We start from the raw sequence: 16891 nt of genomic DNA, 5'->3' as shown, positions 1-16891 counted from the left end.
TTATCTACTTACCCTAAATGTGGGAATGAGTGAATTCCATCTTGTGTTATTATATTCCCAGCTCCCCACTCGATCTTGTCCCCAAAATGATAAGCATATTGAGTCGGCAATTTGACCACTCTCACCCGTACAAATCAAAGGACAATCCCTCGCAAACAGGAGTTCATAATACACTCAGAATTAAGACTAAGTCACCTAGGTCATCCTAATGAAATAGAAATCCAACTAGTTAACGAAGTTACATCTAGTGATTACTATTTCGTGGTCTAGTCTTATGCAAACTCATTGCATAGGATACCCTCACTCGCCTGTCGCATACATGAACACATTGGATCAATGTGTTTGTATCAAATACAAAGTGAGCCGTATCCATAGTGTTAACCCTATACTATAGACCCTTTAAGCTGATCTTGAACATTGATCCCCGTATGTCTCTACATACTGTACAAGACTCATCAAACAGCTTAGGATGTTAGTTTATTGGATTTAGGTTATTAAGACAAAACTAATAATATAATCAATAACAATTATTGAAATTATAATAATAAAACACTTTATTAATGGCAGTCAATTGATTATATTTACTATCTACGAGTTTTAGGACATAAAACCCAACAGAGTCAAGAAGTCATCGATTACATGGTGAGACGGCAAGTGCACAGGAAGATGATGAAATTAACTGATTTAGCAAACTTTGGAGATCACTTATCTGAAACTGAGGGGTGGTAGGATTATCTGAAGTAGCAGCAACAACAGAGGAGTTCCTGGGTTTAGTGAAGTTCTTTGCTCTTGTAGAATAGCTTCGAGGTCGAGGTGGTTTTATGGGACAATTATCCATAATATGACCTAGTTTATAGCAGTACCTGCATTCTATTTTAGGACAATCAATAAATTGATGACCAGTGAGCTTACAATTCTTACAAAATGTGCTTGATGCTCTAGGTGGTGAATAAGTGCTGGCAAGAACAACATCAGAATGTTTAGAGAGATTGATGCCAAGATGTTTTTCTTCAAATAATATTTCTTGGATAGCAGCATCCAATGAGGGCAAGGGACTGCGGTGTAACAAGGTAGCCCTAATAGATTCATATTCTGGACGAAGTCCCATAAGGACTTTAATAAGACGAATATTATCTTTACTAATTTTAGCTTGATCATGTTGAGTCCATATAGGTTGAAGCATGGCTAGTTACTCATTGACTGATTGACCAGCTTCTTAATTAAGATTAACAAGATTATTGTGCAATTGATAGTAATGCGCTAATCCGACGGACTTAAATCGTGTAGACAGAAAATCCCATTACTCCTTAGCACTTTTAGAAGCATCAAATTGTGTATAGATAGCAGGAATTGATGTGTTACTAAGCCAGGTGATAATCTGATGATTTTTGTTGTCCCATTCTTCAAGGCGTTCGATAAATTTGTCATCATCTTCCTTGTCTTGTTTGGTCGGCTTGGTAATATCACCCGTGACAATACGCCATAATTTTTGTCCAATTAAGAAGCTTTTTATTTGATTTGCCCATGTAATATAATTAGAGCCATTAAGAATTGTGCTAATTAGACGAGCAATTTCACTTTTCTCCATCTACTCACAAGAAGAAACCAAGTCAGCGAACGACAATAATAAATAAATAAAATGAGGGGGTTTTCGGGTCGGGTTTCAGGTAGGGTTTCAGGCTAGGGCAGTTTTGGGTTTCAGGCTAGGGGCTGCGTGCGGTTTCGGGTCGGGTTTCGGCGTGAGGAAACAGGAGCTGGAGCGAGTTTCGGATTTCGGCTTCAGGTCTCACGAAGATGAAGACGCACGCTCAAATTTCGGCTTCGGGTCTGTGAGGAGACAGCGTCGGATCTGATGGAGATGCACGCTCGACTTTTGGGTCTGATTCCGGCTTCGGGTCAGTGAAGAGACGGCGTCGGATCTGATGGAGACGCACGCTCGACTTTCGGGTCGGATAGGCACGCGAAGACATATGATGGAGCGGTTTTCGACTTTCGGCTTCGGACGGCTGGAGACGGGTTTCACGGAGATCGGAGCGTCGATGGAGGTCAGAGATTGGAGCGTGATGCGGCTAAGCTTCGATGGAGGCGGTGGCTCGTGCCTGGCTTTGACTGGGTTTCACGGAGACCGCCTCCCACGCACACAAACTGGCGCGGCTTCGAAGATCTAGAAGTGCACAGAGAAGACGCGGGCGTCGGATGGGTGTCGGCGGCGGCGAACGCAGGCGTCGAATGGGTTGTGACAACGGCGGTTTGAACAGTAACCTAGGTTAAAGAAGGCTCTGATACCATGTAAAGTTATTATTGAATATTTTCTCTTGTATGTTTACATCAAGGAGAAGAGGAGATAAATACAAGTTCCTATGAGATAAGAAAGGCAACAAATAATACAAAATAAGATAATATCTTCTTAATTACAATAGAATATATATACATTAATAAAAGACATGCATGAAATAGATATTTTTTAGGGGTGATTCTCTTTCATACACCCTAACGATTGGTGAAATTTGGATTTGATTACACTTATTTATTAATTTTAAAATAATACATATATAAAGAAAAATATTTAGGTGTTTGGATATTCCTGCAATCATCCAATTAAAATTTGTCACAAATATTGTCTTAAAAAAATTGAATACATGGACATATTGGGAGTAATCCAAAACTTTATGATAGGGGCAGAAGTTTATATAAATTTAGATGTAAATATGTCAAAAATTAAAAAAATGTAAATGTAACATATAAAATAACATATAAATGTAAATATGTTGCAAATAATATATAAATATGTCGAAAATTAAAAAAATGAAACTCTGACAAATAAAGAATACTATGTTATTTATTAGAAAACTGATGCAGTTACGAATATGATTAAGTATGAGAGACACTCGATTTTCTAGATTCTCAAGAATCATCCCTAATGATGCACTAAACACCATGCGATGGGGAGGGCAGATATGGTGTAAGAACAAAAAAGACAGTACTATTGAATTATTATTATTTGTTTATCATGTAATAAAAGAGAGAAATGAGAGAAAAAAAAAATGGCAAACCTAACTCTTATCTAAATACTTCCAATGATATAATTTTAATCGATTTTCCTTTATAAATATTATAAAGTACATATTTTTTATTTTGACCTTTAATTTTATGAGTCTTTACTATTGATTTAAATTCTAACATAATACTAAAATGATGAAATTATATTATCAAATATTTTATTCTAAAAAGATAAGAAAATAAGAATTATCATCAAATTTCTCTTGTTCAACCACACTTAAAAATGAGTAATTAATGAGTATTAAGTATTTCTATATATATATATTTATAATATATGCAAAAGATGAAATGAAAATTGAAAAGTAAAATAAGAAAATGAAGTATAAATGGGGGATTTAGAAGGAAGCTAAGAAGAGTAAATATGCATATGGGTCAAGATATTTTGAAAGGAATCATGAGGTTTTTCAATAGGATGGGAATGAACTCCTTCATAGGTTGTCAATACAACTTCTTCATCCTTTGTTAGCCGTTGAATTTGTTTCTTCACTTTGCATCCTTCGTTCGAACATTTGTAATAGCTCCTACACATTCATATAACATAACTCTCAATTATTCATCATTATTATAAATCTTGTAGAGTCAACTTAAACATAACTTAACTAGTTAAGACATATATCTTCGTTAAAAAACATTTAAATTTATCTAAATATACATAAATTGATGATGAACAAGAGAAGAAGAAATTGAAATAGTTAATTTAAAGATGATGACCTGGGAAACTTGTTGTTCTTAACAGCCTTTTGACCATATTTTCTCCAACGATACCCATCATCAAGAACATCAACTTGGCTCCTCGTTTCAAATGCGAATCTCCTTTTTCTTGTCTTCTTCTTCTTCTTCAATTTCCCACCAGACGCTTCACTTTTAATTTTTTTCAAACTGCTTTCTTCTTCCAACTCATCGTCGTGGTCGTCCATAGCTAATGAGTTATGGAAGAAGCTGGAAGAGGAAGTTGGGAGAAAGTTTATATAACTACTATCCATATAATAATAATAATAATAATAATAATAATTTTAAGAGTTTGGGGATGAATGAATGAATTATTATATATAACAGATTAGAAGAAAAGGAGTAGGTGTGTCGTAGAGGACACGAAATATATTCATTTTGGTCAAACTTAGTGGATTTATTTGCTGGCGACTTTGATTTATCTTCCTCATCATCATCATTTCATTCTTTTCATTTCAATTTCAAAAGCCCACCTCTTTCCAAATCCATCCAACACACACTGATCTACACAAACCCTTTTCTAAATCTAATTCATAACCCAAATATAATAATTATATCACATCTTCACATTAGTTATAACATCACAAACACCATTTGGTGTGGAAAGTCGTCCTAACTCAAGCTTCAAAACAGTATAATTTCATCACTCCACCTTGAGGAGTAAAGCAATATTTTTTTTGTGCTAAGCTAAACTAAACAGTACAGCTGTGTGTACTAACTTGTTACCATATAATGTAATCGATTTGACATCATATCATATCAGTGCAAGTTCACACTCGTAGGTTGGTTTAGACATATCCCCAATCAAGGAGAGTAGTCCGAGCTGAGATTAGCAAGATTTTTGCACATCAACACAACTAATTTTTGCTTTTTCTAATAGAAGAATAGAGGTATATTTTCTTATTGAAAATGCAACGGAAATTCACATGATATAGGAATGGCTATATGTAGCTCTAAAAACAAAGACGAGATATGTGTCAAACATGTGGGTGGACTTTAGATATGAATAAAGAGATCCCATTGAAAGAAAATGGTGGGTAATTAGAGGAAAGAGAGAGGAGGTTCGAGAAGGCAGGTGAAGTAGAAGTTTGAAAGAAACAGGGATGATTAGGTCCATCAGCAACCCACCGTGTGTCCAAATTTCAACATGGATTGGAAAAAAAACAAAGTTATTATTATTATTGATTTAACTTGTAACTAATAATCAATATTCATATGGTTTCTCTTTCTTTGACCCTTGCCTTTACTTAATAACGAAGGAGCTCTTTGGCCACTTGTATAATTTGGGGAAGTAATTATATTGGACGAGTAAAGATATTTATTCATAGTTTACTTTACTAATAATTAGTAAATTGATTTATTATTTCGTTATTACGTTAATCGCTCTTTAATAACTTTTTTAATAATGTTGTGCTTATATATCCTCAACTAAATACATTCAAATTTTCAAACAAAGTCACAAACTATCTCCATCAATCAAATCTATATATATATATAAATATATATATATATATTCCTCTCATTAATTTATTTGACTTGAAAAGCTATACCTGAGATTCATTATAGTAATATTTGATAATGTGATCTACCCTAATTCAATTTCACGCGTAATTTGTATGGACTTTTACATTTTGTCAAATGCATGTTATTAATTTATTTGACTTGAAAACTATGCCTCGGAATTTAGTTGTGAATTTAATATAGTAAATTTATCAAATGTTATATGTTTGTACATTTCTATTTTATATTTTTAGATATTTAGTGAATATAATACATATTCTATTATTGAAAATTGTTTTCAGATTCTATGATTTAAATAGTGCAAATTTTCAAAACAACTACTTTTTTATATTTTTATTGTATTCGGAATTTGAATTTTACATTTTAGAAAACACAATTAAATTTAAAACATCTAAAAATACAATATATCATGTTATAAACTCAAATTTCTTTTTTAAATATAATATGCATTATGTTATGTATTATAAAAGTATATAATAATACAAAATAACAATTATATAAATTTTTAGGTCCAATTACAAATTTGGTCCCTATGATTTTTTAAATGGATACAATTTAGTCTCTATGTTTTGTAATAAGTTTAGTTCATTTGGTTTGAGAAAACCATAGATCAAAATAGTCTCATTTGTAAGAGAAAGGTTGTCAAACCATAAAATAGATTATATATATATGAGGTTTTATTAAACTATAGGTTAAAGTCTAACTTTCTTCCAACAATGAGATTAAAATAGTAATTTAACTAATTTTATAAACATAAATTATATTTATAAATAAATTAACAATAATTAATTGTCAACTAAATCCTAGTGGATAAGTAAGACGGGTTTTATAATATATATATATATATATATAGAGAGAGAGAGAGAGAGAGTATGAAACACATTTGAACATTTTTCTAAAATTGGAATTCAATTTTTAAATTTGCCACAAAACACATATCTAAAAACATAAAATACACCCATATTTTTCTTGAATCTTTTTTTTTCAAATTATCTACCAAACATATCCTAAATTATTTTTATCAATTAAATGTGAACATTATCGTTTACTGTATATATAATTGAGAAAGTTATTTTCAAAAATAATAAAGATAAAAAAATATTAAAGAAACAATAATCAATTTTATAAAAATAAAAAAAGAATTAAATAAATAAAAATGTTGAATATATAAAAAAAAGTAAATTAAATATACAATATATAGAGAATAAAACTTAAGAATAAATTAATAAAAGAAAAATACAATAAATAAAAAAGAGATAAACAACCATGTATAAAGAAATATGTAATAAATAAAAAAAACTATAAAAGTGAAGTTCACAAAATAATAAATAAATAATTATAAGAGAATAAAAAAAGTAGAGAAATAAGAACAAGAATAATAAGCAAAAATTTAATCAGTTAGTCTTTCTTTTTCCATATGTTTATGGAAATTTAAAGAAAGATAAATAAAATAATGAGAATAGTAAGAATAAGAAAAGAAAATAAAGAACTTTGAAGGAAAAATAAACAAAATAATAAAAAGAAAAGAGAAAAGAGAGAGAGATTGAAATCCAAACACACTAAACTCATTTGTTGTTTGAGATGTGGATCATTGAGACCAAAGCCTTACCATACACCTCCAACTAAGTTAGAGTTTTGTTTGTGTGTTGGATTATTGGCATTGTAGGGAGATAGATGAAGATTTAGAGAAAATAAAATAGACGTTGTAGATCTTTTGGTTTTTTTAAGAAGATGTGAAGGTTAGAAGTAGGGGCTATGAAGGTTAGAGACTTAGATAAAGAAGAGAGGATGTGAATGTTGTAAAATTTCTAAGTTTTTTTTTTTTTTTTTTTTTTTTTGTGGAAGAAGAAGAAAAGGATTATTTATAGCAAAAAAATGTTTCTTCAAACGGCTAAAAATTCAAAATGGCTAGTGTTTTTTTGCATTTGAAAATAATACTAACTTTAGCATTCATATCAAAATGGTATGGAGCCTTTAGTAACCAAGATCAAATTAAAAAAAGTAACCCTATTTGATATTTCTCCACCTACCTTAGTTAGACTAACTAATTGATTTAGTTACTCTAACCAAATTACCCACAAAACTTTAAAAGTAATTAAATAACATTTTTTTTAAGAAAAATATAGTTAATCACAAAATTAAAAATAATTCAAATTAAGGTAAAAATTAATCTAGTAATTAAATTAATTTTAAATAAGATCGAACAAAATTAGGTGGTTACAAATAAAAGATCTAGAAATTTAGTAGTTATATTTTTTAGCTAGATTCAAGGAATTCTGAAAATCATCTAAATTGCTATTTGCATTATGAAAGAAAGAACTTAGTGAAATCTTTTATTTTACTTTTGGCTCCAAATATTTTATGCCCGTAAAGATAGGTGGGGTGGCTATATAAACTATATATATATACACACACACAAACACGTAAGAGATAAACTTAATTAGATAAATTTAAGGTCGATAAATTTAAGGAGGTTTTGGGGCAAGGAGTAGATTATTATTGTTAGGTTAGGATAGTTTGTGTCTATGATGTGTGGATTAATTTAGTTTGAATTACGATAGTATGTATTTGAAGTGTAGATTATTTTAATTTGAGAATGTAATAGTAAATACGGTAACAAATAAAAAAAATGATAAATATAAAATAGTAAAAATTGTAGCAAATTGAGGTTTTGAAATAATATTGATGTTTAGTTAATTGCTCAAACTACAAATTAATATTTACTATAGCAAGAGATGATTTTATTATAGTCTTAAGACAATCCTTCCCCCAAACAATCTCTTTAAAGTAAAAAGTGGGTGTATAAGTTTTAAGAGAATGGTAAAGTATTTTCTCCAAATGTCCACTTCATTTGTACATTCTTTGTAGAAGTTTATTTTTCTAAAATGATAGATCTCTACTTCTTTCTCCTATTTAACAGATCAATAGAGTAATTAGGAGCGAAGAGTATGATCATTGGATCAAATTTAATTTTTAAGTGATTAAATTAAAATATAAGAATACAAGGAAAAAGAAATAAAAAGACAACAATTTTTTCTTTTACCCCTCTCTTTCTCTCTATTTTTTCTCGAAAAAAGAAGAAGAATGCTAAAGGTTGCGATCCAAACAAAAAAGTCACTCGTTGCGAGCAAATCTCTATCAAAGGTAACCTCCCTCCATCTAAGTTTAGACTTTCATTCTGAAATTAGGTTCATTGAGGGGAAAAAAACCTTTTGAAAGGTTAGGGTTTTTTGGATGAAGAAGAGGGATATGAAGTTTGTGAGATCCCTCCCTCAAATGAATTTAAAAATCTATTTAAATTTGAAATTAGAATTAGAATGGGAAAATTGCCAAAAGTATGTCAAAATGGAGGGTTAGAAGAAATTTGGGATCGATTTTAAAAAAATTGATTTTTAGGACAATTTGAGAGTGAATTGCCAAAAATATTCTCATTAAATTTTACCTTCCTAAAGGGAAAAAAACCTAAAAAAATCACATTCACATAAAAAAAAAAAAAAAAACTAAAGAAAATAACACAACAAAACACCAAACCCATTCGCACTCTTCTTTGAACTATCACAGCTTCTATTTCGGTGCATATCATGCTACTCCGGTGTCGTTCATCACTTCATCAAGTTCTCGTGATGTAAATTTTTAGATTTTTTTGTTTTTTGTTATTTTTTCCACTAAACTGTTCTTTGACATGGTTTTTTTTTTTCGCTCTTCTCTTGGTAGAACATTTGAATCTTAAATATATAAACATAATATAATTTTTAATTGTTTCAAGTTAATTTAGGGTTATTTCAGAGTTGTTTCAAAGCATGTCTTCAAGTTATTCACTAGTAGAAAAATGGCTTACGATGACAGTTAAACGCTGTCATTAAAAGCTTTCATGACAGTTTTTTGCAGTCATTGATGCGGCAGTTATGGAAAGTATTTTATGACAGTTCTCCAAAACTGTCACGAAATGTGGTTTTTCATGACATAGAATAAACACGAATTCAATATCTTATGACAGAGTATAACTGTCATTATTTATTTTCGATGATAGTTAATAACTGTCATTGTTTATATTTTATGACATCGAATAACTGTCATTATTTACATTTTATGACAGCAAATAACTGTCATTGTTAATATTGTATGACAGATATTAAATGTCATTATTTATCTTTTATGATACTTATTAACTGTCATCATTTCACTTTCCATGACACTGATTAACTGCCAATATTACTTTTTCGATGACAGTTTTTTTTTACACTTAAATGTCATAATTTTGTTTTTAATCATTGTTTTTCTTGCACTATTTTTTATTGAATCTTGTTTTTCACGTTGCCCTACCATTACACATACCATTACACAGACCAATACAATCACATATGAAAAGAAACGGTGGACGCTTTAATATAAAGAAACATACACTTTATAATATCGCTTTAAGTGTTGGTACATATATGGTTTGTTACGAACAAGCTATTTAAATAACTACATTCAAACCAGAAGTTTTCCTAACAAACCTACAAAAATGTCTATACATCAATGAATTGCCGCAAATATGACTTCACTGCTCCACTGGATTCTGGCAAAACCTAGTAAGAAAAAAAAAGAAAATAAAATTGATTCAATAATACAGCACATTCACTTCAACAACACAATACACATTCACTTCAACAACACAACACATACACACTTCAACAATAGTAACTTCTAAGCTTGGCAGTAAATTATTCTTTTCTATAGCTTCTAAGCTTGGTATTGGAAATGTAGAGGGTATTCAAATGGAAAGCCTTACATATACGCATCTTATATATGACTATCTTAAATATGATCTTTCTCTCTTTGTAAGACACCAGGAGATACAAAAAGTGGAAAATAACAAGACAAAGAAACGATAATATACATCCCTACATTTAGTCATTTAAACGATAAAAGGAAAAGATACATCCGAATCTTTTAAGTTTATAAACATGGTCGTTTACAGTTCATAAAGTGTACCTTGATTGTGAGTCTAAGAGGCTGTGGACACATAAGAAAATAAAACAAAACCAATTAATTTCTTTATGTAGATATAGTGTAATTTTCAACATATAGTCTAAAAATCTAAATAATAAGAAAAAGAATAAGTATAAGCTAACTAAAGCTAACCAAAGAAATGAATTTTAAATATTGGATTCTTCTTTTAAGAGAAAAAAAAAAAGAAATTAATAATATTGGGTTAGACCCATAATTACAAACTATAGAAATAACGTTTAAATCAAGGGAAATACAAAAATAATACTAAGCTGTGATGTCAAAACTTTCAGAGAAAGAATGAAAAGAATTCCATTCTTGGATGACAGAATGATGATAAAAAGGATTCTATTCTCAGAAACATACAAGGCACACTTGTTAGGTGGTTTTTGCACTTCTATAATCACACAAGACCTATTAAAAAACAACATTCATTTTAGAATTCAACCCAATACATCAAAGTCAACGTCAAGAATAATAATTATATTTGCAAAGAAAATGCCTTTACCAAACACATAGATAAAAAAAATTTATCATACTTAAAGAAAATGCAATTTACCTTAACAAGAGCCTTAAAACTTAGTTTGAAACACTTTTAAATAACCTTGAAGTACAAATAGTTGTAGATATCATCATTACACTTATTATTAACAAAAGTACACTTTTAAAGCATAGAAAACACTTTCATCAAAACTAAAATGATACAAAATATACTTTAAACAACAATAGTCAAATATGTATTTTGGTAGGGATGTAGAAACTACTTACATAGATTGAAGCCCAGAATTTTCAATCTGAAAATCTACTTCCCATACTTAAGATGACTTTCTAGATTGGTTCTTGAAGTGAAAAAAAAAAATCTATGTTAAATGAACTCAACTTGCAAAAGTACCTTGAACTTGATAAGAAAAGACATAAGGCATCACAAGCTTCGTTTGGAGAAGATATCTTGTTATTCAACTCCCTCAAAGAATTTTTGAGTCATTGAAAAGGAAAACATATATAAGATATTAAAAGAGTCAAGAAGCTAACCTCATTGATTGTCTAATAATTGTAGCATTTATAAGCCGTGTGTGACCACAAAAATATGTATATATGAATACTCACTAGGCATTAGGGGTCATTAGGGGTCTGCCTTTGGGATTTTGGCTCAAACATTGATAAGTCAAATTAGCAACCTTCATTGCAGCTTTAGATGAATATTATCCTTCTAGTCTAGGATCCAATATCTTCAAAAGTTTCTTGTTGTGATTCAAGAGTGGACGAGGTTTTTGAAAGTCGTAGTATAGGTTTTTGAGGATTTTTATGTTAGCTAAAACATTCCTATATTTAACCCAAGTTTATAATTGAAGAAACTAAAAGTTATAATTGGATATATAGTTAATTTTGGAGAATAAACATTTAAATTTTATTTTGATTCATTAAACTACTAAAACAAGAATCCTAGGGCAAACAAAGCTTTTGCTTGTGGAATTCTTTTCTTTTTTCGAAAAAAGGTAGATTGATAGAATATTATACGTATATATAATTAAATAAATTATTCTTAATAAATATATACTACTTCAACAGGTTAAGTTATATATTATATCTAAAAGATCAAAACTTCCTACTGACACTTGATCTCAACCCTAATTTTAGTCTAATTTTTACATGAAAGATTTTGATCAATCAAACTCATAATTTTATGAAAACTAACTATCTTTCTAGATACTCACCCTGAAGAAGAAGGTTAAAGCTATTAAAACATGAACTAACATTATTCTCCTCTACCAGAGTGTGTGACAAAAACAATTTTCGAATAGTATTTGAAAGTGTTTTTTTCTTTTTTTCTTTCTTTAAAAAGAACTGAATAAACACAAATTCTTCTTTGTTCATCCCTAGTACCGACTCGCCTAGAAAGTTGAATTGGATGTCAAACTTTTGCTTTGCTAATTTGTAGCAGAAAAACTTAACTACTGACCCTATAGAAGAATATTGTCCTACTAATAAAACAAAATGATAGGCAAATTTCTCATACAACCCTTCCTAAGTTGGATGGAACAACTTCAGGATCATTGACTTGAATCCACTCCAATCTCAATTGGTGGTCACCTCTCTTCCCATTAACGCCAAGTGCAGACCTCACCATCCAAGCAAAATGCAACCACTTCCAACTGTTAAGTTATTTGACCAAAAAGTAGGTAACCCAAGTTTGCACAAACACAATTGAAACACCAGAGCAAGGATATTAAGATTGCTTGAACCGTCAACAGATGCTCATACTGTTACTGTCTCTTTTGGAATGCAAAGGAAATTTTGCCATGGCCACCATTAATAGGCTTTCCTTTTGTCTTCGGCTATAGTTTATCCTTAATCTTACCTTTTTGCTCAATCCTTGATAGCGTTATATGAATTTCTTCTTTAAACAGTGCAATGCCTTTACGTTTCCGGACTCTTGATCTCTACAGCACACTAGATAGAGGCATCAATTACTATGCCAAAAACCAATTGGTTTGATCCTCCGTTCCGCAATTGTAGAATTTAAAAAAGAAACATTCAAGATGCTTATCCTGGGTAAAGACTGTCACCAATTTAAACCAGCAAAAGGTCTATGGCAAACAACGGGAGAATAGAGAGACTTAGAAAAAAAGGAGAGACCTTCATCCTCCTTCTCCCCTGTTTGATCCCCACCACACTTACATTCTCCCTCTCAATGGATGAATGAAGGCAATGGCATTCCTATTCCTTCTCAATGAATTCTAGGGACTATTTTCAGTATTTATCAAAAAGATAATAATACTATATAAAACAAAACCTTCAACAACTTTCTCCCTCAAATATGTTCCTTAAGGCATCAAGTCATCCGCAAATATCGACTCTATAAGTGACCAGACCTGTTTATGGTTCATTAGTCTAATATATCTAGCAGTCGTTGCACCAAGTTTAATTTCACCACACTCTAGTAATAAAAGAGAACAGTTATTAAAGAGTTTGATATATGTTCAAGCTATTTACATGATGTTCTCATCGAGAAAATAACCAATTATTTATCTAACAAGATAATTTCCACTCACCTTGGCATGAAGTCATCTCGGACATGCCATGGACTATTCAACTGCTCACTGCTTAGCAGTCCAACATGAACCTATAGCTAGAGTATTTGGCTAATTGGGAGAGTTCAAAAGTTTCGGAAGGTGAGATAGAGTGGGAGGGGTTGAGAACTCACAGGTTGTTGGCAGAAGATTGGGCGGACGTTGAAGCGTGGGCGGAGGCGGAATAGTTGGCCGACGTTGAACCGTCGCGGAAGACACACGGTCAGCGGAAGACAGACGATCGGCAGGAGTTCATCCGACCGCGGGCAGAAGAGAAATCGAATGTGAGCGACGGTAAATCGGGGCAGAAGAATATTGGAAGGGGTTGAGAACTCATCGGTTGTTGGAAGAATATTGGGCAGGAAGATAAACTGGGCGCAAGAAAATCGGACGTGGAGGAAGAATATCGAGGCGGAAGAATCGGACGTCGGACGTCGAAAAGAAGGCGATTAGTTTGGGAAGGAGATGATATGGTGAGGAAGACGCGGCGGCAAAGGGAAAGGATTGAAAAATTAGGTTTTTTTAATTTTTAATCGATTAATTTAATAGATTTGGGGATTTTTATTTTAATAAATTATTTTAATAAAATCTAGAACCTTTTATGACAGTAAATAACTGTCACGGAAAATAATTTCCGAAAACAACGTCTTTTCCCGCCAAAAACGCGCATTTTGACATATTATGACAGTTGTTTCTTCTCTCCTCTCCATTTTTCTTGTAATGAAATGTCATAAAAGGTAACGTTTCTTGTAGTGATTGTTATTTTTTTTCATCTTACAAACATCTCGCAGGCATCTCGCGGGTTTTTAAGTTCAAATGCTTAATCTCAAATGAATTATATACTTATGCTTATGCGGTTTAGGGTGCTTTTAGCTACTATTTTTTGCATCTCGCAATCTCGTAGACATCTTGCAGCTTCCAAACTTTAAATGAGGTTGAATTTGTCATATACTTATTTAGGTGCGACTATGCATGTTTTATTTAATTTTTAGTTATTTTTTTAATCTCGCAAATAAGTCATACACTTTTTTTAATGTGATATGTCAAATCTAGGTTCAAATCAATTTTTGCAAGAACTATTAAAAAGCTTAAGGTGGTTTAAGGATGTCACATGTTCGAATTTTAACGTGTTACGGTGGTGCATGGGATGAGGGACGAAGAAAATATGAAGGAGACATGTTAAAAGGCATTGTTGTCAGTAAAGAAATAACATACAAAGATTTACTGGTTGAATTATATGACCTTGCAGAAGTTAACCCTACAGAGTTCGACATAAAGATAAGATGCATATACACTACAAGAAAATGGAGCATTCCCGACGCCAAAAAGCACGTCGGCATAAAGAACGTCGGGAATAAGGGCTTTTCCGACGCCCTCAACAATGCATCGGGAAAACCATCTTTCCCGACGCACCACGAAGGCGTCGGCAAGGATACGTCGGGAAAAGGGGTTTTTCCCAACGCCGTGAATAGTGCGTCGGGAATAGGGGGTTTTCCCGACGCCGCGTGAAACGTCGGGAAAAGGGGTTTAAAGAGCGTCGGGAATTCCCTTTTTCCCGACGCATTTTGAGGGATTTCCCGATGCCACGTCACTGCGTCGGGAAATCCCCTTTAAATTCGTTTTAGTTCTGTGAATTACAGAATCGAAACCGAGAGGAGGAGAAAAAGAAAGGAGAAGAAGAAGTCGCTCGTCGCCGTCGTTCAAATTTCCTTTTGTTCCGCCGCCGTCCGTCGCCGACCGCCCTTGCCGTTGTTCCTCGCCGCCGTCTGCCACTTTAGGTAAGTGAAATATGTAAATTTATTTAGTTTAAGTTTATGTTTTAGGGTTTTTTTTATGAAAATTAGTTTAGGGTTTTTTTTATGAAAATTAGTTTAGGATTTTCTTTTGGAATAGATTTTTGTTTGTTAAATGTATTTTTGTATAGGGTGTGTGTAATTTGTGGTTGAATTGAAATTTGAAATTTGAATGGTTTAGGATTTTTGTTTTAGAAAATTGAATAAAATTGAATGGGGGTTGAATTGGGGGAGGGAGTTTATTGTTAAATTGAAAATTGAATTGGGAGGGGGGTTTATATTTGAATTGAAAATTGAAAATTGAAATGGGAGGGGGGGGGGGGGGGTTAATAGTTAAATTGAATTAGGGGGATGTATAGTTAAATTTAAAATTGAATTGGAGGGAGGGGGTTTAAGTTAAATTGGAAATTGAAATTGGGAGGGGGGGGGAATTTATAGTTGAATTGAAAATTGAAATTGGAGCGGGGGAGTTAATAGTTAAATTGAATTGGGAATGTAATATGTGTGTTAAGATTTGTTTTGGCTATCCTGCAGTTATGGTAGCCTGTTTGTGTTGAATATTTTTATTGTTGATTTCAGATGGCTATCCTGCAGTTATGGTAGCTTTTTTGTTTTGAATTTGTTTATGTTTGGGATGGCTATCCTGCAGTTATGGTAGCCTTTTTTGTTTTGTTGTTAATAATTAGGTTGTGTTGGCTATCCTACAGTTATGGATAAGGGTTGGATGAAACTTAGAAATAAGTTATTCCTTGAGTATAGACATGGAGTGACCCAATTTTTAGAATTTGCCAAATTTCACGTTGATGCTTACGGACGATTGAGGTGTCCATGCAAGAGATGTTTGAATTTAAATTGGAGCTCATTAGAGGGTGTGGAACGACATCTGCTGACTATAGGAATATCCCCCTACTACACAGAATGGGTGTATCATGGAGAGTCATTAAGCTATAGAAGTACAGAAAACTTTGAGGAAGGAACTAGTAGTAATCCTTTTAATGAAGGAACTAGTAGTACACAATTTAATGAAGAAGGTCATATCTTTGGTATGCTAAATGATTTACAAGCCCCTATTGAACATGAAGAGGAAATAGAGGAATTTCGTTTGGAAGATGAAATGGCGATGAATGTTAGGGTAAATATAGATGAAGATACAACAAATAATATATTTCAGGACTTATTGAATCAAGCACGTAATGAGTTGTACCCCGATTGTTCTGAATTTTCGTCGTTGAATTTTTTGGTTAAGTTGATGCATGTGAAAGTTCTAAATGGTTGGAGTAACAAATCGTTCGACATGTTGTTAGAACTTTTAAGAGCAGCGTTTCCAATGTGTAATAGTACTATTCCTAGTTCATTTTATGAAGCAAAACGAAAACTTCGTGACTTGGACTTGGGATACGAGACTATTCACGCGTGCAAGTATGACTGTGTATTGTATTGGAAAGAGTTTGCTGATTTGCAACATTTTCCTACATGTGGCGAGGCTAGGTACAAGGTTAATCATAATAGAGGAAAAAAATTCCGCATAAGGTATTGCGCCACTTTCCTTTGGTACCTAGATTACAGCGCTTGTTTGTATCGCAGGAAGGGTCTGCTGACATGAGATGGCATAGGGACAAACGTGTTGAAATAGATGATGTCTTGAGACATCCAGCTGATGCAGAGGGGTGGAAGCACTTTGATTCTGAATTTCCTGATTTTGCTTCTGATCCACGAAACGTGCGT

General features: G+C 32.2%; 2 protein-coding genes and 1 long non-coding RNA gene across 3 annotated transcripts in view; 2 read left to right on the top strand and 1 right to left on the bottom strand.

Annotated features, from left to right (window-relative positions):
* LOC127148420 (uncharacterized) overlaps positions 1-16891 on the top strand; it is a 29128-nt gene that overhangs the window by 8784 nt on the left and 3453 nt on the right. The gene's annotated exons all lie outside the window — the stretch shown is intronic.
* Positions 534-2460, top strand: LOC127148422 (uncharacterized). The gene is made up of 2 exons (XR_007819419.1): positions 534-1667; positions 1703-2460. It is a non-coding gene; the product is annotated as an uncharacterized LOC127148422 (long non-coding RNA).
* LOC103485469 (probable WRKY transcription factor 75) lies at positions 3285-4081 on the bottom strand. The gene is made up of 2 exons (XM_051082018.1): positions 3772-4081; positions 3285-3581 (listed from the first exon to the last, which is right to left on the bottom strand). The coding sequence occupies exons 1-2, from the start codon at positions 4041-4043 to the stop codon at positions 3407-3409; spliced, it is 447 nt and encodes a 148-aa protein (XP_050937975.1). The 5' UTR covers positions 4044-4081; the 3' UTR covers positions 3285-3406.

The sequence above is a fragment of the Cucumis melo genome, chromosome 3 (assembly GCF_025177605.1).
Source record: "Cucumis melo cultivar AY chromosome 3, USDA_Cmelo_AY_1.0, whole genome shotgun sequence".
NCBI classification, from domain to species: domain Eukaryota; kingdom Viridiplantae; phylum Streptophyta; class Magnoliopsida; order Cucurbitales; family Cucurbitaceae; genus Cucumis; species Cucumis melo.
Note: the sequence above shows the minus strand (reverse complement) of the source record. Positions and strands in the feature narration are given on the sequence as shown.

What these genes read in the sequence shown, in the direction of transcription:
- LOC103485469 (XM_051082018.1), bottom strand. Translation starts at nt 4,043, where the DNA reads ATGGATAGTAGTTATATAAACTTTCTCCCAACTTCCTCTTCCAGCTTC. An exon ending in AAGAACAACAAGTTTCCCAG is followed by an intron (nt 3,582 to 3,771) that starts GTCATCATCTTT and finishes ATGAATGTGTAG; the next exon opens with GAGCTATTACAAATGTTCGA.